The sequence below is a fragment of the Portunus trituberculatus genome, chromosome 27 (assembly GCF_017591435.1).
Source record: "Portunus trituberculatus isolate SZX2019 chromosome 27, ASM1759143v1, whole genome shotgun sequence".
In the NCBI taxonomy this organism is placed as follows: domain Eukaryota; kingdom Metazoa; phylum Arthropoda; class Malacostraca; order Decapoda; family Portunidae; genus Portunus; species Portunus trituberculatus.
The window spans coordinates 14374633-14399901 of record NC_059281.1 but is presented as its reverse complement, the minus strand read 5'-3'; the positions used below and the strand labels follow the sequence as shown (position 1 = coordinate 14399901).

The 25269-nt window shown below is 44.4% G+C and overlaps 1 protein-coding gene across 4 annotated transcripts in view; it reads left to right on the top strand.

Annotated features, from left to right (window-relative positions):
- Positions 1 to 22941, top strand: part of LOC123509519 (arginine kinase) — a 55416-nt gene extending 32475 nt beyond the window's left edge. For 2 of the 4 annotated variants that reach the window (XM_045263866.1, XM_045263865.1), the window contains exons 2-3: positions 21303 to 21496; positions 21719 to 22941. In XM_045263866.1, coding sequence (XP_045119801.1) covers positions 21303 to 21496; positions 21719 to 22623 — 1099 coding nt within the window. In that variant the 3' untranslated portion in view covers positions 22624 to 22941. Of the gene's footprint in view, positions 1 to 18178; positions 18335 to 20034; positions 20064 to 21302; positions 21497 to 21718 lie in introns of those variants that run through there. The other 2 variants (XM_045263868.1, XM_045263867.1) reach the window with 2 other exon arrangements.
- Positions 22942 to 25269: the final 2328 nt, after the last annotated feature.

Here is a 25269-nt window from a genome sequence, read left to right as displayed (position 1 = left end):
CGTCGTGGGGAGAGGTCACAGAGACTGAGGTCATAAGGTGGCGCCGGGTACTACTGGTTTAATTAGTGTTTTGTCTGTGTGTGTGTGTGTGTGTGTGTGTGTGTGTGTGTGTGTGTGTGTGTGTGTGTGTGTGTGTGTGTGTGTGTGTGTGTGTGTCTGTGTGTGTTTGTTTTCTTCTTTCTTCTGTGTGTTTGTGTGTTTTTCTGTCTGTCTCCATTTTCGTTTGTCTGTTTCTTTATCAGTGTCTTTCTTTATCTCTTCCTGTCTATCTCTGTCTCTGTTCTCTGCTCTCTCTCTCTCTCTCTCTCTCTCTCTCTCTCTCTCTCTCTCTCTCTCTGTGTGCATTGTCTTTGTGCTTGCCTTCCTTCCTGCCCAGCTGTTTATGCCTTCTTCCCTTCCTTTCTCCCCCTCCGTCACACACTCCCACCCTCACACCCTCACACCCCCAACTGTCTCCCTCAGCCTTCTCTTCCCGTCCCCTCCTCGCGCCCTTTGTCCATCCGTCCCCCATCAGAGTGTTCTTTCCTTCCGCCCATCTGTCTGTCCGGCCGTCAATCTGTGCTAGTGTTTGTGTCTGTTGGCCACCCTGTGTGTGACTCTACTCGCCACCTCTCGCCTCCTCCCTCACTCAGTCCATAAGAAGTGCATTAGCCAACCCATCAACATTCCTGAAAGAGGCGAAGCAGAGGGAACGATGAGAACTAGTGAGAACTGGTGAAAAGTGACGAGAGTGTTGAAATTGATGTTTGAGAGTGGGTACGGAAGGGAGGGTGGGTGGTGAAGGGTGCCTGGCGAGGTTGTGTAAGAAAATTATGTGAAGGAATGACGTGTAAGAGAAATGTGGTGAGTTACTGACGAGGATGAGGGAAATGATAAAGTATTGGTGCAGGGAAGAGTATTAGGAGTGTGAGAAGAGTTAGTGTGTGGATGATGATGGTGAGGAGGAGGAGGAGGAGGAGGAGGAGGAGGAGGAGGAGGAGGAGGAGGAGGAGGAGGAGGAGGAAAAATGTGATAATCTTCTTTTCTTCTTCTTCTTCTCCTCTTCAGTGTACTTGTGAAAATGAATGACGAAAAACAAAAACACAAGACCAATAAAACTTCTCTCTCTCTCTCTCTCTCTCTCTCTCTCTCTCTCTCTCTCTCTCTCTCTCTCTCTCTCTCTCTTCAAAGGGCACCACGTGGAAATGATCTTTAGTTCTGACATCACGTTTTCTTCAGCCACATCTGGTGTGTTAATTCATTTGCTGCCTGGTTCTCCTTCTGTTTTTGTTGTTGTTTTTTTGTTGTTTTTAACTTTTGTTGTTGTTGTTGTTCTTCTTTTCCTCCTCGTCGTCCTGGTCTCGCTTCGTTTTCGTTCTTGTTTTTGTTCTGGTTCGTGTTATTTTTGTTCTTTGATGTTTTAAACTTTGCCACCTCCATCTCCTCCTCCTCCTCCTCCTCCTCCTCCTCCTCCACGTATGTCTTTAAAAACACCCATTATACAAAAACTCACACTTAATACCATACTCTGCAAACTGAGAGACAAGAGGCAATGATTTCAACGTTAACCCGATCCGTCACTAGTAAAACAAACCAGTCGTCCTGTATGCAAGCCAAGGAATGAGGCAGAATCTTGTCCAACACGTCCCTTTACCCTTCCTGCTGGCCATTGCTTGGTATTGATAGCTGATGGTGCCGCTTATTGTTTATCCATCACGGACTAATCACATTAATGGCTCACTCTAGAGGGGAGCAGAGGAACCATGGGGAGGAGTAAAAAGGTGAATTGTAAAGCTAAGTACACTGGGATATTTAACCTCTTCAGTGCCATAACGCGTTTTCATATTCATTCTGCTTACTATTTGGTGATTTTATACAGCTTCAGAAACTTATGTGGGGATTAGAATAGTGAAGATTCTGGCCATTAATCTTCTGACCTCTATGGAACTTTCCTAATGTCAAAAAAAAAAAAAAAATCGTCTAATCGTACCCAAAACTCAAGGTAAAAAAGCGTCCCAGTACTGAAGGAGTTTAAGAAAGGCAGGGAAGGTGTAGGAAAGTGTTAAGCCTACAAATGGTCGTCCTGTGTTAAATAGGCTTATTCATTTTCCACCTATAATCTCAGTTCATAAATTTTAAGCCTCTTTTAAAGTTCCCTGTTGACTTGTGTGGTATATAAAGACTCTCTCTCTCTCTCTCTCTCTCTCTCTCTCTCTCTCTCTCTCTCTCTCTCTCTCTCATATTTCTGCCTTTTTTTTACATCAGTTAACATTTTTTACGTCTTTTTCGCTATCAAAACATGTTAACCGTACCTTCCATGTACCTTTTTACTAATAACACAGACTAACCTCTATCTCTGAGCGAAGATTGTCAGATATAAGCATTTACCCTCCGTTAGATGGCACTGTACATTCCTGAGGTGTCTCGCTTGTGGTGGCGGTGACGGGAGTGTGGGAATCATCCGGCGAGAGAGACAGGGAAGTGGCCAAGCCTGTTTTTCGTTACCTACACTCCAATCCTTATTAAATGATAGACTTCAGTGTGGATAGACTTCAGTGTGGGTTCCGGATCAGAGTAATTAAATATGATACCGTACTGAATGACTTCTTGTGTGTGAGGGGCAAGAGGAAGAGGAAGAGGAAGAGGAGGAGGATGGGGAGGAGGAGGAGAAGAGGTGAAGAGGTATTGGATGATGATGTGAAGAGAGAGAGAGAGAGAGAGAGAGAGAGAGAGAGAGAGAGAGAGAGAGAGAGAGAGAGAGAGAGAGAGAGAGAGAGAGAGAGAGAGAGAGAGAGAGAGAGAGAAGGAATGAGTTTATGGATAAATTGATGATTCATAAGATATTAAGCTGATTTGAAAGGATTGATAAAATAGACACTTCGAGGAGTTAGTGGCTTAGCAAACATGAATAAATGAGGAGGAGGAGGAGGAGGAGGAGGAGGAGGAGGAGAGAAGGTGGAGGAAATGAAAGTAGAGATGGAAGAGGAGGAGGAAGAACAAGAAGACCACACACACACACACACACACACACACACACACACACACACACACACACACACACACACACACACACACACGCCTCATGTTTAAGAAGAAAGAAAAAAAAAGAAAAATACTACAATGAACATCTTCCTTCCCCTTCTTTGCATTTCCTTTGTTGTTGTTGTTGTTGTTGTTGTTGTTGTTGTTGTTGTTGTTGTTGTTGTCGTTGGTATTCCTTTTCTTCTTTCCCTTTTTCCTTTTTTATCTTATTATTATTTTCTTTAAAGTTACAATTTTCTTTTTTTCAGTTTTCTTTTCTCTTTCATTTTTCTTCTTCCGCTATACTATTGCTATAAAAGTTTTTGTTGTTGTCTCCTCCTCCTCCTCCTCCTCCTCCTCTTCTCCTCCTCCTCCTCCTCCTCCTCCTCCTCCTCCTCCTCCTCCTCCTCCTCCTCCTCCTCCTCCTCCTCCTCCCCGTCTACGGTCGTGCTCAGTGGCATAGCAGATTTTGGCACTTGTAAGAAAACACCTGCTGTTGGCACCTGGACGGAGGAGGAGGAGGAGGAGGAGGAGGAGGAGGAGGAGGAAGAATGAGTTCGCTGTACTTGCTTTTATTATTGTACTAGTAACCAGAGAGAGAGAGAGAGAGAGAGAGAGAGAGAGAGAGAGAGAGAGAGAGAGAGAGAGAGAGAGAGAGAGAGAGAGAGAGAGAGAGAGAGAGAGAGAGAGAGAATCAACTAAAGACAGAAAAAAGAAACTGACACAAAAATAGGAAAGCAAACGAAAGAAAGAAATGCACAGACAGACACAGACAGACAGACAGACAGACAGACAGACAGACAGACAGACAGGTAGACAAACAGATAGACAGATAGGCCGATAGATCCTCACAAAACAATTTACACAAAACAAAAGGGGCCTGAAATAAAAGGAGGAGGAGGAGGAGGAGGAGGAGGAGGAGGAGGAGGAGGAGGAGGAGGAGGAGGAGGAAGAAGAAGACATCTACATAAAACAATGAAACAAGGCAAGGCAAACAATATCCCGCCTCGTAGTGGAAGAAGACAGGACAAAGAATGAACAATAATAGGGAAATATATACAAGAGAAATTAGAAACACATGTCAGAATAAACATTAACCCTTCACACACACACACACACACACACACACACACACACACACACACACACACACACACACACTTTACACTCTTACCTCATCTAATCCCATTCAGAAATGACTAAATTAAATGGATGCATAGATAAACAAGTGAATGAATAAGTGATTAGGAAAAGAAGGGCAGTGTATAAGGAGTTAGGAACGCGAAAGAGAAAAGAGAGATAGAAGAATGGAAGAGAATTTATACAGCTAGTCATTAATAAGTCTTGAGTGTGTGTGTGTAATTCACTGTTTGATCTGCTGCAGTCTCTGACAAGACAGCCAGACGTTACCCTACGGAACGAACTCAGAGCTCATTATTTCCGATCTTCGGATAGGCCTGAGACCAGGCACACACCACACACCGGGACAACAAGGTCACAACTCCTCGATTTACATCCCGTACCTACTCACTGCTAGGTGAACAGGGGCTACACGTCAAAGGAGACACACCCAAATATCTCCACCCGGTCGGGAATGTCCTCTGGTGTGTGCCAGCGCTCTAACCACTGAGTGTGTGTGTGTGTGTGTGTGTGTGTGTGTGTGTGTGTGTGTGTGTGTGAATAAGAAAAAAAACAAGGAAGGAAAAAGGAAAGGAGGAAGGAAATATAAATAACAAAATCTTTAGTGCGTTGTTATTGGATATAAAAGAAGGAAGTGAAGTAGGAAATGAATATAAACAGCAAGGGAAGAAGGAAATTAATTTAGGCAAGTCTTCGGGAGAGTACTAATGAATAAAGACAGGGAGGAAAGAGAGGAGGGGAAGGAAATAAATATATATGACAAAACTTTGAGCTTGTAGATGAAGAAATACGAGAAAGAAGATAGGAAGGAGAAAATAAATCTGAAACTTGTAAATAGTAAAGAAATATGAGAGAGAAAAAGATACAGAGGAGGAAGGAGGAGGAAACAAATTTGAGCCTTGTAAATAATAAGGAAATACGAGAAAGAAAGAGATAGGAAAGAGGAAATAAATATGAAAAGCAAAATTAATTTTCATGGAGGCAGAGAGAGAGGCAGGAAGTCAGTGATGCGAGTTCAGCGAATATGCAAAGCCTTCCCCGCAACAATTGGCACCTTCCACCCCACTGCAAGTAAGGGAGCACCGGTGCTTGGGGGTGTCAAGTGACGGGGCTGACTCTCCCACGCGCGGCAAGCAAAGTTACTCATAGGGTTCACATTATGTAAGGCTTTGGCCGGCCTTGCTTGGGGGAGTTAAATCGCTCGCCGTGACAGCTTGGAGCGCGGTGCCCTGATGTAAGATTGTGTGCAGGAGCAGGACAGAACTCTCTCTTTGTGGTCTGGTGTTAGTTAAGACATCGAGGTTAATTCATGTGTGACCTTTTTTCCTTGTCCTGTCTTCGCAATTCTTAAATAAGCAATTCAACTCGCTAGCTATTCGGTTCACCAACTAATTAACTATCAGACAAACTAATACATTCATAAACTAACCATTTAATTAAAATGCATTAATATCGTAAGTAAATTTTGGAGGGAAATACTATAGGAGAGAATTACAGTGAGATTGTGGCGGTGATAACACACAGGATGAAGCAGAAGAAAAACAAACTTACTTACTTATCGTGTAGACAGAACGTTCAGAAGAAAACGTTTAGTCGAAAATTTTGAGAAATAAAGGCTTCCTGCTTCATTCTGAGTATTAAAACAATTTCACTACTATCATAAAAAAAAGTAAAAATTATCCTAATATTTTTCTCCCAGATATGAGTCTCCTAGGCAGAGGGATATGATTATTAAGACCTTCAGTACTGACACGCATTTCAGCTTAATTTTGGGTGTGATTAGACAATTTTATTTGCATTAGGAAGAGTCTATGGAAGTCAAAAGATTAATGGCCAGAGTCTTTACTATTCTAATTCCAACATATGTTTCTGAAGCTGTATGAAATCGCCAAATAGTAACCAGAATGAATATGAACACGCGTCCTGGTACTGAAGAGATTAAGACCTATGTCCATTTTGAAACTATATGGATGAATTTACTGATAAACACCGAATCATTAACCCCTTCAATACTGGGACACATTTTTACCTTGAGATTTGTGTACGATTAAACCATTTTATTGACATTAGGATGGAGGTCAGAGGATTAATGGCAGCAGTCTTCACTATTTTAATCCCCTACATAAGATTCTGGAACTGTATAGAATCACAAAATAGTAATCAGAATGAATATGGAAACGCATGGTACTGAAGGGGTTAAGATGCCCTTTTTGGAACATGGATGAAGTAACCTAGAAGTGTCACGTACATTTGTATTACCACCGCCACACTCCTGACCAGTTGTACCAGTCGTCCTGCAGTTGACCCGCCAGTACAGCCATGTGTTAGGAGAGTGGCCTGAGTGCACCACCTGGGCGGATACCAAGGAGCTGACACATCCACTGCCGCAGGGTAATGTGGAATGGAACGTTAGGATTTCACTGACACATATCAACAAATAGAAAGAAAGGGAAGAAAAATGAAGAAAGCGTCATGGTTGAAATTAGCTGCCAAGAAGATGTAATAGTTAGTTTACAAGACTTGTATCTCTTATTAGAAAAAAGAAAAAACATACGATTAGGTAAAGGAAAGTTATTTTAGCGTTTTTAGGGAGGGAATGAAGCTATGAAGACTTAAGTAATGTTATAATTTGTTTGCTTAACGTGTTTTATCACAGCATCCTGAAGGTCCAATCAGTGATCCTTGGGGAGTTAATAGGAGGAATACGTGTGGATTTCATTTCGCTACTTGGATGGAAATGAAAGTTGGCCCAAAAATAAATAGTTAGCTAATCAACTACCAAATTACCCAACAACGAACTAGCTGTGGATTTCATTCGCTACTTGGATGGAAATGAAAGTTGATAAAAATAGATAGTTAGCTAATCAGCTACCAAATTAGCTAACAACTTTCCTTCATCTTCCCAACTATTTTTCCTTCCCAATCCTTCCCAGTATCCCATCTTTCTCATCCTAATCCTTCTCCCAATCTTAATCTAATATCTTCGTCTAACAAACCTAACCCAACAAACAAACCATCGAACTAGCCAACCAAACCACCAAAGCAGCTGACCTTGTAACGCAGTGTAACGGTAGACAACTCTTTCTAAATTTGCTCCACTGCCATGTAAACTAAACCTTATATGCTCTAACCTTGAAAATCAAAAACTACTCTCTCTCTCTCTCTCTCTCTCTCTCTCTCTCTCTCTCTCTCTCTCTCTCTCTCTCTCTCTCTCTTCCCAATCCTTTTCATAATCTTTCATCCCAATTTTTCTCCATAATTCTCTTCCCTCTTTAATCCTTTCCTTCATCTTTCCACCTGTCTTCTTTCCCCAATCCTTCCCAGTATCCAATCTTTCTCATCCTAATCCTTCTCCCAGTCTTAATATCTTCGTCTTATCTTATCTCTCTCTCTCTCTCTCTCTCTCTCTCTCGCATCCCTCACACATCACCAGCAGGAGTGAGGAGGCGGATACAGTACTAATGAGCGTGCGTGTCCTTGTCGTCCCTGTCAGGTGCCTTGTGGACGAGTAATGGCTGGTAGGAGAGCCTCAGGGAAAGTTATGTATTGCTGTGGCTTGTTATTGCTGCTGCTTGTTGCTTCTTGTTGTTCGTCGTCTTGTTGTTTTGATTCTTTTTGTCTTTCTTCCCTCTTGCTTCGTTTATTCTTCATCTTACTTTTTCTTTTGCTTCATTTCTTTTTCTTCTTTTTCTTCTCTGATTTTTTTCTTTCTTCCCTCTTGCTTTGTTTCTTCTTCATCATTTTTCTTCATTTTTTTTCATTATCTCCTTTGCATTCTTGTTCCTGCATCGTTTCGCACTTTATTTGTTCTACTTCTTCCTCTTTATCTACCTTTTCTCCTCTGCTCTGCTCTTCTTATCATTACTTTTCTTATTCTTATTCATCTTTCATCTCCTTCACCATCATCAATTTGTCATTCTTACTATCGTTTATGCGAAATTTGACGAGAAACAGGAAAGGAAGTGAAAAGATTTAGAGAGAGAGAGAGAGAGAGAGAGAGAGAGAGAGAGAGAGAGAGAGAGAGAGAGAGAGAGAGAGAGTAAACAAATCAAGAGACAGTGAAATAATGAATGTGTTTTAGCGATATCATTTACCTCACTCTCTGATTTCCCTTGAGTTGCTGGCATTGCTTTCCTTAAGGACGACCATCTTGCCGCTACTCTCCTCACAGACATCGCTTCGTAATCAGAGGAGTTAATTCACGGAAGAAAAGGTAAAGAAAAGATAATTGGAAGCAAGAGGGACAGCATCAAGATAACAGGAGAATTGTAGCTTGTTTGATACGAGAGTCAGAGTGGCTTTAGTTTATTTTGATAGGAAATATTAGTTTAGTTTCCTTGATATGAAGTAATAAGTAGTCAGTGCGCGAACTAACTTGATTTCTTATTCTTGTGTTGTGGTGGGTGAATGAGACGAGACGAGACGAGACGAGTCGTAGCGTTGCGGGCGGGGCGAGGCGGTAACCCAATAGGGGGGGACGGGGTGACGGGAGGAGCGAGCTGGGGAAGGAGCGCCCTACGGTATTTGGTCAGGCAGGAGGGGTGTGTTGTTGGCAGGCGCAGGACTCACTTAGCCCCCAGCCTGCGGACACACACACACACACACACACACACACACACACACACACACACACGAGGCATAAAACTGCCCACCTACTCTTTCTCTGTCTCTCCCTCCCCCGCTCTGTTTCCCCTCCGGAGGTATACTGTCCCTTTCCTATATCCTCTCCTCCTCCTCCTCCTCCTATTCCTCATCCACTTTTTTACAATATTTTTTTCGACACCTTTATCACCACCACCCTCACTACCATCTCTTCCTCCTCCTCCTCCTCCTCCTCCAAGGGCTCTGCAAAAATTCTCTCGACAACTGCATCTCCTCCTCCTCCTCCTCCTCCTCTTTTGTTTCCCTCTTCTGTTCAGGAGCTTTTCCCCGAAGCCCACCCCTCCTCCTCTTCTTCCTCCTCCCCCTGCCCAGGCAACCCGCGGACCGGTTTAGCTCGGCGGGGTGGCTGCGGTGGGGTGCGATGCGCGGGTGGTGGTTGGAGGTGGTAGTGGTGGTGATGGCGGTGGCGGTCGCTTTCTTTCTCCCACCCTCCCGCCCTGCCTCCCTCCCGCCCTCCCACAGCAGCCAGAGGTCTTGATTTCGAGGCCATGGCGTCGACCTCTTGCCTTCAGGCCTTGTGGGTAGACGACAACAACAAACAACGTACAAAACAACACATAACCTAACCCAACTTAACAGAAATTTAACTTAACCTTATCCTAACCTAACCTTATACTACTACTACTACTACTACTACTACTACTAGCCCTGCAGCTCATGTAGTAACCATCACAATGAATTACGGAAGATATATTTTACATAATCTCAAGTTGTTTTATAAGCCCTAAACATAAATAGAGGTGAGCGGGAACGTCAATTTTACACTACTTATATTTTTTTCGAGTAGTGAGTCACTGGTAATCAACGTGTTTGTAAATCTTGTTCTTTTCTTTATTACATTGTTTTCGCTTCATCCTTCTCCTTTTACATAAATCTTTGCACATCTTATATTCTCCTCCTTCGCTTTTTTTATTAATAACAAAAGAATAGTAATCCTTATTCTTTCTTTTTTTTCCCTAATCTCCCTTTTTTTTTTTTCCTTCTTGTGACTCCTACCCGCGTCTCTCTCTCTCTCTCTCTCTCTCTCTCTCTCTCTCTCTCTCTCTCTCTCCATAAAAATTCCCTACACTACAGCCAAGGTTCGTTCTTTTCATGATCTCTGTTGCTGTGAGCGGTGTTGCTGGTCGGTACATGGTCTCCTTTTTCCCTTCTGTTGATTCTCTCTTATGAGTTCTTTAGTTGCAGCGCCTTACAGTCAGTTAAAAGAAATAATCATTTATCTAAACCAGTCTACGTTATGTTTCTTCTATACCTCTACTTGTTTTTATTCTTCATGTATGTATTATTATTCGTGTTTATCATTATTGTCATCTCCATTAAGAAGAAACATCAGAAGTTAAAAACAGAAGCGACACCGACCTTGAGGAACGCCCAGCCTGTTTAGAAGACTGGCTGTGCTGGGCGTCTGGACTAAGCGCTGCGGGCACGGACGGAGAGGGAGGGTCAAGGTTAGGCATCTCACGGTTCACTGTGTACGGCCTTGAAGCGAAGGAGTACGGGGAGGGGAAGGGGAGAAGAGGCAAGCCACGTGTTGTAGTGACCTTCTACGCAGGGCAATATTGGGTAGAGTGTCCTTTCTATTGCATCCTTGGAACTAGTTTGTGCGCGGAGGGATTCAACCAGGCGTGCCTTGTACCTTTCTGCTTAGGGTCTTGCCGTTCATGCTTCGTCCTCCTGATCGTTCTGCTGGTGTGTGTTATGTATGTCGGTGTGCGAGGCAGGGAAGGAGTGAAGGTAGTGATTAGCATGCCTGGGGGGACATACTGAAGGAGGAGGAGGAAGAAGAAGAGAAGGAAAAAATGAAGGATGTAGGAAAGGAAATAGTTTTGGTGGGTGTGGAGCGCGATTATTATTATAATAATAATGATTATTATTATCATTATTATTATCATCATTGTTGTTGTTATTGTTATTGAGCATAGCCTAAAATTTCTTTTACGACTAAAAACTTGGAGGAAGAACAGAGGGAGGAGGAGGAAGAAGAGTTGCAGACGTCAACGGCACTATGAGATTGCGTAAGGATTTCTCTTGGTACTTTTGCTGCTGTGAGGATTCAGAGGAGGAGGAGGTAGTGGTGGTGGTAGTGGTAATGGTGATGGAGGTGGTGATGCTGTGAACTTTACCGGAGATTAAGGTTTTTTTTTTATTTAGTTGTATTACTGGCATTGTTTCTCCTGCTGCTATTGCTCTTACTGCCGCTTGCTACCGTGCCGCGACACCGTTAAGGAAAATATAGTGACAGCTTAACGTCAACCTCGCCCCTCCTCTGCTCTCTCTCTCTCTCTCTCTCTCTCTCTCTCTCTGTGTGTACATGAAGATCGTCACGTAGTTCCCCGTTAGGCCTCATCGCACAGGCCTACACAACAGCAGCCACCTTGCCTAAACACCACCGAGATACGTACTTACATACCTAATTCACACCATGACTCCGACACACACTCACACACACACTTCCTCCTCTCCTCTCCCTGATTGTGGTGAAGTGCGTATTTCTACTTCGTTCTCAGATGTTCTATAGCACGTGCTCTCTCTTGGGTAGGAGGAGACGTGTTTACTGACATCTCTTTAAGCTGTTGGTGCGTGGAGGGGCGTAAGAGACATACTATACACAGATGCCGCGGTGCTACTTTGACGGCGGAAGGAGAGGCAGGGCAGAGACAGAGTAGGAAGCAATGAAAGGAGGGAATTTCGCGGGGTAAGGTTTGGTTAGAGTGCTTTTGTGGCATTGGCGTTCTGTCGTGTGAATAGTAAGGGGGAATCCTGAAATGGAGTCTTAATCTGCGTCTTTTTAGTAGGAAGAGAAGGAAGTGAAATGACGTGATAGCTGTCACAGTAATTTTCTTCTTTTTCTTATCGCCTTGAAGAGAAAATAGTGGAAGGGTGATACTGAATCCTACATATTATCATTTAACATTATCATTTCCTTAGGAGCGTAGATAAGGGCAATAACGAGTTAACCAATAATATGGAGGCAATACTTACTTCTCCTTTGCATTATACATAGCTTTGGGAAATACCGAAATAGTCTTGACTTCTTAACTGACCTTTTGCTCGCCTATTCCCAGAGTTAAAGGCGATGATTCACATGTAACGGTATTATTGTTTGACTAGTCTAGAGAAAGAGAGGAAGGAGTTAAGTGACGAGAGAGAGAGAGAGAGAGAGAGAGAGAGAGAGAGAGAGAGAGAGAGAGAGAGAGAGAGAGAGAGAGAGAGAGAGAGAGGAGTGGGGTGGGGGAGGGAAGTGGATGAAGGGTAAGAATGGAAGGAAGGTGGAAGAATAGACAGGAAGAGGGAGGAAGGAGTAAGGAGGCTGGACAGAGAGAGAGAGAGAGAGAGAGAGAGAGAGAGAGAGAGAGAGAGAGAGAGAGAGAGAGAGAGAGAGAGAGAGAGGTAAATGGCAAGAATGAAGGGCAGGAGTGAGAAAGTTGGAGGCAGGACGAGAAGGGAAAGCAGACGAGGAGAGAGCAGAGGAAGATGGAAGAATAGACAGGAAGAGGGAGGAAGGAATTAAGAGTAAGTCATTGTTATTTCCCATCACGAGGTTTGAATGAATGAGATAATTGTGCTAATAACGAGTCTCTCTCTCTCTCTCGCTCTCCACGCACCACGCCGCCACGTCACGTCACGCATGCCTGCCCCGTCTCCTTCCTGGCTGCTGTTCTAACCACCTTCAATTTCCTGGGAAAAAAAAAATGTATCTTCCACAACCCGTTACCTTAAAACTCCACCACTTTTTACCTTTATATTAGAGATAATAAGTAAATAAGTAAATAATGGAATACATCAGTAAACTAAAGTACATTCTATTTTTAAACTATTTTTCTTTAACTAGTCATTAAATTTAGTCACAAGAAAGGCGAAACAAAATAAACCAAACGTGATTCTCCTAACCCTCTAAAAACTCAGATACACAAGTCTTTGGATAGTTGGCTTATCATGACTTGTCGGTTACGCTTGTTAGTCTGCATGCCTGTTACCTCCTTGATATCGTGGCACGGCGGGCTGCTACGATGCCGCCAAGATACTGCGCTCTTCAAACACATGGCGCGGTAAACCATCGTGATTACTTATTAAAGGTGCGAGGGTTGTGGGGTGTGGAGACTGAGTTGAAGCTGAGTTGTAGGGCACTGAGGTTGGGTTGTTGGGCGTAGAGGCTGGATCGAAGCTGAGTTGTAGGATGGGGAGGTTGGGTTGTGGGGCGTGGAGGCTGGATTGTGGGGCGGGGAGTGGTTGTCGAGTGGATAGGCTGGATTGAAGCTGGGTTGTAGGATGGGGAGGTTAGGTTGTGGAGTGGGGAGGCTGGATTGTGGGGCGGGGAGTGGTGAAGTTTTGGGGTGGGGAGGCTGGATTGTGGGATAGGGAAGCTGGGTTGTAAGGTGGGGAGGCTGGGTTGTGGGGTAGGAAGGCTTGGTTGTAGAGTGGTGAGGCTTGTTTGTGGGGCGGGTGAGGCTGGATTGAAGCTAGTTCGTGGGGCGGGGAGGCCGGATTGTGGGGTGGGAATGCTGAGTTGTGGGGCGGGAATGCTTTATGAGGTTGGGTTGTGGGGTGGTGAGGCTACGTTGTGGGGCGGGGAGGCTTTGTTTAGGCTGAGTTGTGAAGCAGAATGAGTCACCGAAACGTGATGTGACGGAATGAGGCCAGGAGGCAAAAAGCATTACACGTAAAGTGACATGAAGGTGGGGTGGTGGTGGGGGAAGTGGGGGCGAAGAGACTGGAATTAACTGGAACGTTATTGAACGCCAGCGCCTGTTCACCTGTTCACCTGTCCTAACCAGTAGCGGCCTGTTTACGCTAGCCACGGTATAGCTCCGACACTGCGCTCCTCGGGAAAACCAGGGCCGTTGTAATGCTGTCATCTGGTAATTATAATAAGAAGTGTCACGACTCATTCCTAATACGGTCCCTCAGCCGGCAGGGGATATAAAGCGGCCTGACGCAAGACTTCTATAGATCCCTTCACCTAAGGCAACACTCATATGGAAAAGTAAAGGAAGCAAAAATTCAGAATATATTTAACACAACCCAACCAAAACAAACCTCAATCCAGCCTAACAACCGAATTCTTTGTAGTTGATGACCAAATAACCTCAGACACGTTTTTCTTTCGAGATTAACACTTTTTTTTTTTGTTACGTCCGGTGTGTGTGTGTGTGTGTGTGTGTGTGTGTGTGTGTGTGTGTGTGTGTGTGTGTGTGTGTGTGTGTGTGTGTGTGTTTCTGGATAAGGCTTCGAGAATCCTTTTTATACATAATCCTGTGCCAGTTTTCTTGGTTTTCTCTCTCTCTCTCTCTCTCTCTCTCTCTCTCTCTCTCTCTCTCTCTCTCTCTCTCTCTCTCTCTCTCTCATACACACGGTTTTCTTTGTGTGATGCACTTATCAACGGTTCTTATCTTTTCCTTTTTCTTTCTTTCTATTTTTATTTTCTTTCCTGTTTGCTACGGTCGCTACGTTTCTCCTCGGGTCGTCTTATCTACAACTATCATCCTCTCTCTCTCTCTCTCTCTCTCTCTCTCTCTCTCTCTCTCTCTCTCTCTCTCTCTCTCTTCTCTGACGACAATGTATAATCTTATTTTGTAACCTCCTGAAGAAGCGGCGACGTGGAGGCGAGAAGAGTGGGAGTGACAGACACATGGAGGCAGGGTGGCGCTGGTGACTGACGGGGAGGAGGAGATAGAGGGGGAAGAGATAATGATAGAGGAAAATGGAGGCAGGTATAGGGTAGAGAAAGGGTACGGAGGGAGCAGGAAGACTGATAAAGAAAGGTAACTAGAGAGAGAGAAAGCAGATAAAGAGGTGGTAAGGTTAGAAGAGGGAATAGGAAGAAAGATGGCAAAGATAAGGCAGATAAAAAGGTTGTTTAGAAGGGAAGGAAATGTAAGGAAAGGAGGAAGAACAAGCAATTAGTAGAGAGGGAAGGGAGAGAAAGTAAAGAGAGAGAGGGAGGAAGAAAAACACTGGAAAACAAACAGGAGCAAGGAAAAAAGTTATAGGAGAGCAAGAAAGCGAGCAGACAAAGAAAGAGAAAGATAAAAGGAGATTGAGAGGCAGGTAAAGGGAAAGGAAGGGACATAGAGGGATGGTGGGAAGGTAGGGAGCGGGGAAGTGAAAGAGAGGGAGGCACTAACTATTGACGTCAGTTGCAGGGAAACTTAGACTTGGCTGACACTTCGGGACACGGCCAATGTCAGCTGATACTGTGACCTTGAGCTAGACGGGTGGTGAGGCACGGCAGGGGAACAGCATCTTCCTGTGAGGCCGTGGCAACAGAGCAATGGTAGGCCGAGGTCTAAAAGAAACACAGCCGCCTGGTACAAGGAAAGCGAAAGCAAGAGAGGAAAAGCGCTTAAAAGTATGCTAGGTTTCAGTCAAGCGTGTCAGGTGAAAAGCTTCCTTGAAAAACTTCCTTAGTGATAGAAAAAGGAGTTAGTGGAGAGTATGGCATTCAATATGAAACACTACCTACTTATATCTGCGTATCTGTGTAGGTATCTGACTAACTATACATTATTTAACACCTAAATCCCCTTGCTTTCATATTCATTTGTCTATTTATTTCCATTTATTTCAACAGTAGAGTAGTAAAGCACAGTATTGTTCATTAAATCTTAGCAGACATGACAGCCACTAGCGAGTCGAGTTTTCCGCCTTTAGTAAAAAAAGAAAAAAGTATAGATAGTGAAGCACATGTGGGAGCCATTCACTACCTTGATGCCGAGGTAAGATAGCCAGACATCTCAGAGGCAGTGTACGTGTATGATGGCACCGCGAGGAGGTTACCAGGAGCACGGTGCCTCAAGGCTGCCGTGTCGCCACCCACCCTATCCTCCCCCCCTCCCTCCCTCACCACGGTGATGATTATTTGCCAGTAGTGTCAACGACCACCACCAGAAATAGTGTTCATAAAAAAGGACAGCTGCAGGGGAGGCGGAGCCAGTTGGCAGACATAAGAGAGGAATGAAAACAGCTTAAGCTTGAAATTCGAACTTTTTCCCACTCTCTCTTATTCATTAGTTAAAATTTTGCGACGGAATATTCTGTTGCCACCTTAAAAAGTCATTTAGGAAGGTCGTTAAGGTTTTAATGATCTGACGCATTATCTACAACGTACATTATCAATAAAAAAAAAAAAAATGTTGAAAAACTCGAGTAACTGACATTTCTATCTATCTATCTATCTATCTATCTATCTATCTAGAGAGAGAGAGAGAGAGAAAAGACTGGATTTGAGGAAGCATATGAACATAATATAATAGTACAGTAATAATGTAGTATAAAATGACCGTCGCTGTGTGCAAATAAAATAATGACACTGATAGTGGCAAAAAATAACGAACACGGAGATAAGAACAAAAAACCGAGTAAGAAACAGTATAAGTAATGTAAGAGATAAAGAGGCTACAATAATACGTAGTAACAAGATATTCATTAGAAAGGCATTCCCTACGTACTAACAGGCTACCGTGTCCCTGACAAGGTCGTGGATCTGAGGGAACAACAGGGAAACGATTATTGCCACTAAAACTTCACTTACTTGCACGGCGACGGGGCGGTACTGGCGGGAGATGGTGGCGGCGGCGGCACTGGGGACGCCGCCACCCGCTGAGGTTCACGAAACACTCCCATTGATCACTGGCCTAGAATAAATTAGCGTACGTTAGGTGAAATAGTCATGTAAACCATGCAAATAAGTTAATGAGTGCTAATTCATTTCTGTATGGGTATAAATTATTGTTACCATGTTATTTTGATTTACCTATTATGTTCTATATCACTCGTTAATTTAGGTGTTTTTATTGAAATATATCAGTGATTTTGATATTAACAATTGGTACCACTACTACTACTACTACTACTACTACTACTACTACTACTACTACTACTACTACTACTACTACTACTACTTCTAATAATAATAATAATAATAATAATAATAATAATAATAATAATAATAATAATAATAATAATAATAATAATAATAGTAGTAGTACCTAGTAGTAGTAATAACAGTAATAATAATAACAATAATGGTAATGATAATAACAATAACGGTAACAGGCCAGTGCGTTTAAACAAATAAACACAGGTCTTGCACGAGATAGCTAAACTCCCGTTCTGCCTGACAAGCAGTTATCTCGAAAATCAGCGAGAGGGAACAAGTTTAGTAGCATAACAATGGGCGGAGATGTGAAAGGAAGGGTTTTCATTTCAACTTCCATGTAACAGATAGGATACAATAGCACTGTGGTATCATTAGGGCTTATCTACAAGTTTCATCTATCTCCTGGGCCGAGCAGATCACAACAATTGAACAGTAACAAGAGTAAATGTGATAAGGTATTGATAGAGGTATTTGCTCTTTTTTTCATGAGGATTGAGGATTAAGTAATAGATACTGATGATAATGAATTCTAACACGTATTACGAGTAAGTACATACATACATATATACATACATACACACATTTAGACGGGATGTTACATTTGTGATAGAGGGATTGGGGACTAAGGGTAAGGCGTTACAAACACACACACACACACACACACACACACACACACACACACACACACACCTTTACAGCTCAACATATGTGTACGTTAACATAGCACGCATATTGATCAAAACATGGTGAGGAATCATGAGAGAGAGAGAGAGAGAGAGAGAGAGAGAGAGAGAGAGAGAGAGAGAGAGAGATTGTACAGTACGTTCATCTTGTAGGAGTGCTTCAAGTCAGGTCTCGAGATAAAAGGTTTTCTAAGTAAACTAATAAATTAAGTGAAGTGAATGAAAGAACTGTTATGTCCTTTGAAAGCTAAGTATCCAGCTTTTATTTTTTCTGTTCATTTATTCTTGTTATTCTTATCCTGTTTGCTTCATTAAGTAAGTTGCACTCAATCTTTTAGTATATTCAAAACTGGAACGACGAGCAACTTTCTGCAACGTTCGAATATTTTGTTTGGGCTTTTGAACCTGGAGATTTTTTCCCTGATAACTTGTTCTCGTTTATCTTAATTGTTTATTAATAGAAGCATCTTTAAGGGATAGGTGTAATTACTGTGCCTGCCTTGTTCTCATGTCGTAGTTTCTGATGGTAACAGACGACAGCTTCATTACGCCGGCTTTGCTTGGGCTCACAGAACCTACAGAAATAAAGGGCGCTAAATATATAAATGCTCCGGGGTGAAGGCCGCTATTGGCTGTGAAGATGTGATGTCATCGTCCCACAGCCACTCACACCGTGGCTGCCGCTCCACACAGCGATGTTATTTACAAATTCTATCACAATTACACGTATTTTCCATGATTTAAACGTTGCAATAGATTAACAGTCAAGTAATGAGAGAGCTGTGATACTAGCAGTAGAAGGTAATTTTGGGAAGGGAAAGATAAGGTAAGGCCGAGTAGTAAAGGGTTCATGGCGAGCGGCAGCCATTGGATGCAGGAGTGCGCTCGCCACGCCCCCACAGCTCGGCTATATAGAGGGAAAAGCCGGCACAAACGCCACTCGCCGCTGAGTCTGAGAAGGGATTGGACGGTACGTGATACACCTCAGCCTCTCTAGCATTGTGAATATTTGTCTATATCTTGAGTGTTGGTGAACGTTTGGTGCCGAGTGTTAGTGGCAGTGCCTGACTGTGTCTCTGGTGTAGTGACCGCATGCCGGCAGGAGGCAATTGTTCATGTAAAGTGATGATGACCATGAGACGTTGTCACCATGCCTCGGCTGGCTACTGCAGCACTACACCCGAGGATCTGGCCTGTCAAATAGTCTGTGATTGCGTTGATGTGAGAATGTTTGTATGATTCCAGTCGTGCTTGATATTTGGGTTTTAGCGCCGTAGAACTTGCAAAATTGTTTCTCTAAAGTTCAACCCTCGACGCCAGTTTATCGGAATGTGAAGATCGATATCGTTGTGGTGAGAATGTGACCCGTGTGGTTGTTATGGGTGTTCGAGACGGTTATCGAGTGATTCATTGAGAGATTAGAAGTGGGTCAGGGTTAGTCATTGATGCGATAGGCCTAAACGAGGAGCGTGTGAAGATCGCGGCATTTAATTTGTTTGAAATTTATTTTGGTATTTTATTTTTTGACTAAATTTCAATTCTCCCAAGTGTTCGTGTTCGTGTTCATGTGAAGTAATAGCTCTTCTAAGAAAATGGGAGGTATTATGAACAAATGTTTGTCGCTCGAGATTACGCTTGGCGTGTCAAACATCCTACAGTGATGCAACGCGTGCACTGCCAGCTACTGTCACTCTAGCTATATATATAACTGTCCACTTAAACTAGTCTTTGATAAGTCACTTAGATGTTGGTTATACATTTCGACCACTCAAGGCCTTCACGTGCAGAGGACCGTTGACAAAGGTTTGGGTCCGTTTTATAGACTTAAAAAAAATTATTCAACACGGAAGGTCGATCAAACGAGGTTGGTGTGCCGAGTCTCCGAGCCTACCGGCCGGCCGGCTTCCACGTCGAGCTGCGCGTCCCCGTCCTCGTCCCATCATAGCGTGCCTGGCGGCTTACATTGCAGCGCCAGACACGCTCCCGGTGGATTGTCACCAATGACGTTTTAAACTTCGCTTAAGTAGAATGGTGTGGGTCTCCCTTTGTTCAGTACGCCATACAGGAAATTAACTTCGTTCCCCTGAGTGCTCAGCAGCATAAAAAGTGGTGCTGGTAAAATGCTTGATGGGAACCACATGTTTATGTTAGCGGGGTCGTCACGGTATGGAGTTTGTAGCGGGGTTGCCGGCTTTTGGCGCCACTCACCCCCACCATGATCCCCACTCCCTAGTATCGCCTGCCTGCCCTGCCCTTCCCTTCCTGTCCTGAGGCCCTCGCATCCCCCTGTGTCCGCTGGTGCTCGGGGGCAGGGCTTATTTTTTCTCTTGCTACCCAAAGATTCGTGACAAGTAGCTTGTCAAACTGTCTACCCGCGGTACAGACGGGTAGACTCGAGATCCTGTTGAGATTACAGGGCTAGCTCATTAGTTTACCTTTGTTCATCCAATTACTACTAGGTAGTGGTTGTAATAAATAGTTTGTAGAATCAAATTTACTGTGGGCACTTTATACATAGGCTAATAGTTGTGGTGAGTGGGATCGCGAGGGGAGTCGTGTAGGGGGCAGGGTTTATATCATAGATACGCGTGGGAGATAGATGGCACTGTTGGCGTCTGATTGAGGTCCCTGTTCACATGTTACAGGGAATGATGGCCTCGCCCTGCCGGCTGAGGGGCTGACGCGATGACGTGTCCTGAGTTGAGTGTGGCGTCGACTCCTTTCACTCTTCTTGCATTACAGAAGCCTGGTTTCCTACTTTCTTAAATTCTCTCTCTCTCTCTCTCTCTCTCTCTCTCTCTCTCTCTCTCTCTCTCTCTCTCTCTCTCTTGGATGATTAGGAAGTACTAAAAAATCGCACAGCACTAATCAGCCTGTCCGTTATTCGTTATATTACATGTATTTTTTTTTTTTTTTCAAGAACCTTTTCTAAAGTGTTCCAAGGTAGAGATGCAAGGCTGCCTGAGAAGACGGTTGGGTGGCGTCGGTGATGAGAAGGCATGTCTGCTTTAAGTCCTCCCTCCCATGTCCCTCCTTTTCTCCATCCAGACCCTCCTCGTCTCGACCCTCCCCATCCCCTCCCGTCGACCCCCAACCCCTCCCACGTACGCCCCCAGGACAATGACGTGAGTTGCCAAACGGAATTTAAACTACTGACGTTCTTCAAACTTAAAGTACATACTTGTTATCGTTAGAATTGTTGTCTTGTATCACAAGATGAATTGTTAGCTTTTTTGCAGTTGCGTCATAAGCACCAACTAAACTTTTTGAAATCTTGTGAGCTTCTCGTATTCTTCCCTCGTTACATAATTATCGATCGCACGGTCTTAGTGTTTCATAATAATTTTGAATCCCCTGCTCATCACCCTCGCTCCGTCACCCTTGCGTCACCACCACCCCAATGATGAGTCATGCCAGCGCCGGCTGGGAGATAAGTTCAGATGAAAGTGTCTGGGGTTATGCATCCCAAAGTTAATACGTAGGATGAAAGCTGCATGGTTTGTCATCGTAAACTATGTACGCTCTATGATCGTAGCATTTAAAAGCTAGACCATTTTTTAAGTAAGCTTAAGGGACGAACGAACGAACGAACGATAAATGGTAAAGTTGTGAGGAAGAAGGGTTGCCTACTCTTCCCGTGCCTTTGTCCTGCCGCCTCTTGCCTCACGGTGCCGCCGCCGCCTCTGCATAATTTCTACTTTAAATGCAGCGTTGCAGGACGGGGATGGCCAAACTTTGGTTGTGCAAATGCGTGGCTGGAGAAGCGGCTGAATTAAGTTTGCTCAGTTTTGCATATTAGACTTGATACTACGTTAGTCTGCAGCCGTACTTTGCCCTAATTAGCTAGGAAGGAGCGCATGCATTGTATGGATCAGAAAAAAAAAATCACGTACTGGTCATTATTTCATATTTCAACTAGTGTTTATTTTTCCTTGCAGCCAGGGGTCTTCACAGAACACAACAATGGCTGACGCTGCTACCATTGCCAAGCTGGAGGAGGGCTTCAAGAAGCTGGAGGCTGCCACTGACTGCAAGTCTCTCCTTAAGAAGTACCTTACCAAGTCTGTGTTCGACCAGCTCAAGGACAAGAAGACCGACCTGGGCGCCACCCTCCTCGATGTGATCCAGTCCGGTACGTAATGATGTTCAGATAAGTTTTTCCATTGTGTAAAAACGTTCTTTATAGCTTGCGTGTTGACAAGTAAAGAAGCTTAAGGAACTTCAAATTTTTCCAGCATAAATATTACGGATTACGCAGCTCAAAAGGGGAGGCATGACCTTATTGAGGATCACGTACACTGGGTAGCTGTATAGCATTCCCTCTAGTGTGACCATGGTGTTCTTTATCCTGCAGGTGTTGAGAACCTGGACTCTGGCGTTGGTGTGTACGCCCCTGACGCACAGGCCTACACCCTCTTCGCCCCTCTGTTCGACCCCATCATCGAGGACTACCACAAGGGTTTCAAGCAGACTGACAAGCACCCTAACAAGGACTTCGGCGATGTCAACCAGTTCGTCAACGTGGACCCCGATGGCAAGTTCGTGATCTCCACTCGCGTGCGTTGCGGTCGCTCCATGGAGGGCTACCCCTTCAACCCCTGTCTCACTGAGGCCCAATACAAGGAGATGGAGTCCAAGGTTTCCTCCACCCTGTCCAGCCTCGAGGGCGAGCTCAAGGGCACCTACTTCCCTCTCACCGGCATGACCAAGGAAGTGCAGCAGAAGCTGATCGACGACCACTTCCTCTTCAAGGAGGGTGACCGCTTCCTGCAGGCCGCCAATGCCTGCCGCTACTGGCCCACTGGCCGTGGCATCTACCACAACGACAACAAGACCTTCCTGGTGTGGTGCAACGAAGAGGATCATCTCCGCATCATCTCCATGCAGATGGGTGGTGACCTGGGCCAGGTCTACCGCCGCCTTGTCAGCGCTGTTAACGAGATTGAGAAGCGTGTGCCCTTCTCTCACCATGACCGCCTGGGCTTCCTCACCTTCTGCCCCACCAACCTTGGCACCACCGTGCGTGCCTCCGTCCACATCAAGCTCCCCAAGCTGGCCGCCAACCGCGAAAAGCTTGAGGAAGTCGCTGGCAAGTACAGCCTCCAGGTTCGCGGCACTCGCGGCGAGCACACCGAGGCTGAGGGCGGCGTGTACGACATCTCCAACAAGCGCCGCATGGGCCTTACCGAATACCAGGCTGTTAAGGAGATGCAGGACGGTATCATTGAGCTCATCAAGATTGAGAAGGAGATGCAGTAAAGTTCGGCTCCTCCCTCTATGGGTGAGGGCGAGCCGGTCTCTGCTGTAGGAAGAGGGTGCCCCACCCTGGACCCGGGGCCCAGGAGAATGGCGCTGGATTTGGCATTTGTCAGCCCGGCAACAAACCACCTAACCTAGCGAGCTGATGAAGCCAAGCTTAGACCCCGCCAACATTCCACGCAGCCGGGGCTTGTAGCCGGGTCGGGCGTGGTGGCCTTGTACATACCATCAATCGTAAAGACGCGCCCAGCCCTCGCTACACCACATTCAACTGTTATCACATAAACATTATAACAGTAAAACCTTTAAAAATCCTCAGTTATGTTTTACTTCACCCCTCAAGAATGCCTGGAACAGTAATCCTTCTACCAAGTTTATTGAACTTCAGTACTAGGTATACAACCCGAGTAGTGCAAAGGAGGTAAGAATCATTGAGCTAATACAATGGGTGGTACTGACGCGTCGATACCGTACAAATGTATAGCACTAGGGTTTAAATCAAGGGAAGTACTATATACCTACTATGCCCTACAGCAAAGACCTTAGATCTTCCTATGGTCTTTGCCCTGTAGTCAACACTGTCCCCGGTTCAAAATTCGTATCTTGCCTGATAGTTTCCTGCACTTTATTCACATCCCCATTCCGTTATAGTATGTTTAACCCCCACTATACCATTGCAGGTACTTGCCTTCGAAAGCAGGCTTTACAATTTGGGTGACTACATATCCTTGTCTCGCCCTCTATGATGCTTTTGCTCCCAAAACGTGCACTGAGAACTCGACACACTGCTTTCACGTTCCCTCAACCCATCATAATGTATCCCCCTCTGCTCACACATGCCTCCTCTAACCCCAGCATCAAGGATAAAGCACTTTTCATTACTTAGCCATCGTAACAAGCACTCGATCTGTCATCTTTCTCACGTTGTCAAACAATCTAAGAATATTGTAATATGCTCATTCATTTACTTACTACCGTCAATGGTCACTTGTACGTTTTAATGAAACATTACTTCACTTATTCTAAACATTACTTCACTTACTCAAGACACCTCTAATTTAATTCAACTTGTACGGTACGAGTTGTGAACTTTACCAGTATCACATGAAAGATGCAATAATACGAATTACAGCAAATAAATAGTCCATAATAAACTCGGTAGTAGTAGTAATAGAGTAGTAGTAGTAGTAGTAGTAGCAGCAGCAGAAGCTCTAGTGATGGTGGTATGTTGTAGTTGTGAAAATCAATACTTAACAATTGCCTGGCGCCTAGTAAATCACAAACTTCAACACGTGAAGGTCAAGGTGGCTCCCTCAGGTCAGATTTCAGATGTGACCTGCTTGTGAAGGAATCTAAAAATTAAATTTACACCATACTTGAATACCTTAATAATGCAGTTGGAAATCATAACTATTTATATATCTAGATATCCTCGTTTTCATTTACTAATTTTATGAATGCAAGTCCATTATTTCATCTCCATATGACAGATGACCCACCTGCTTCGCGTCAACTGGTAACGCGCTCTCATTACAACTTATTTAGATATTACAAACTGCAGGACGACACAAGCTGACATTTATGCGCGCGTGGGAGATGCGTGGGGCAATATGAACAGAGATGACGGAGATTACTCATGTCACTGCCACGGTCCGCTGCCAGCCAAAGCAACTCTTATGAATCAGTGAATCCACACAGCAAATAATGAATCCCATGAAACCTAAACGCGCATAAGAGCCAATGGAAACATACCAAAGATTATTTACCAGGTGTGACATAGATATTCATATATATATATATATATATATATATATATATATATATATATATATATATATATATATATATATATATATAATTTTTTTTTTAAATAATTCCAGTTTAGCTAAGATTCTTTATCATCATTAAATGAGGGAAAGAAACGTCACGTGAATCTGACTAATTATCTCTTCCACCTTTGAAAAATCCCAGTGTGTGTGTGTGTGTGTGTGTGTGTGTGTGTGTGTGTGTAATTCACCTCGGTTGCCTGCTGGTCACCCAACCAGCCTAACCCAATAACGGAGCGAGCTCAGAGCTCATAGACCGATCTTCGGGTAGGACTGAGACCACATCACACACAATACACCGGGAAAGCGAGGCCACAACCCCTCGAGTTACATCCCGTACCTATTTACTGCTAGGTGAACAGGGGCCACACATAAAGAGGCTTGCCCATTTGCCTCGCCACTTTCCGGGACTCGAACCCGGGCCTCTCGATTGTGAGTCGAGCGTGCTAACCACTAAACTACGTGTGTGTGTGTGTGTGTGTGTGTGTGTGCGTGTGTGCAGTGAGTCACGCCGGAGTCTGGGTACAATAGGGACTAGGGAGGGGGTGGATGACCAAGTGCCCTCTAGTGAACGTCACGCACATGCAAAAGGGAGACGCGGTAAGGTTGGCGGACCTGGGTCGATGATTGGAGATGTGGTTGTGGCGTCTGAACACACACACACACACACACTGCTGCGTAGTAAAGTCACCTCTGCAAGGGTACGGTATAACACCTGGAAAGGGTCGTTTATGACAGGACTGCACGACATGGGTTATGTTGGCGGTAACGGAACTGCAAACACGCGTCCCTCTCCTTGCATTATCATATTTCACTTCAT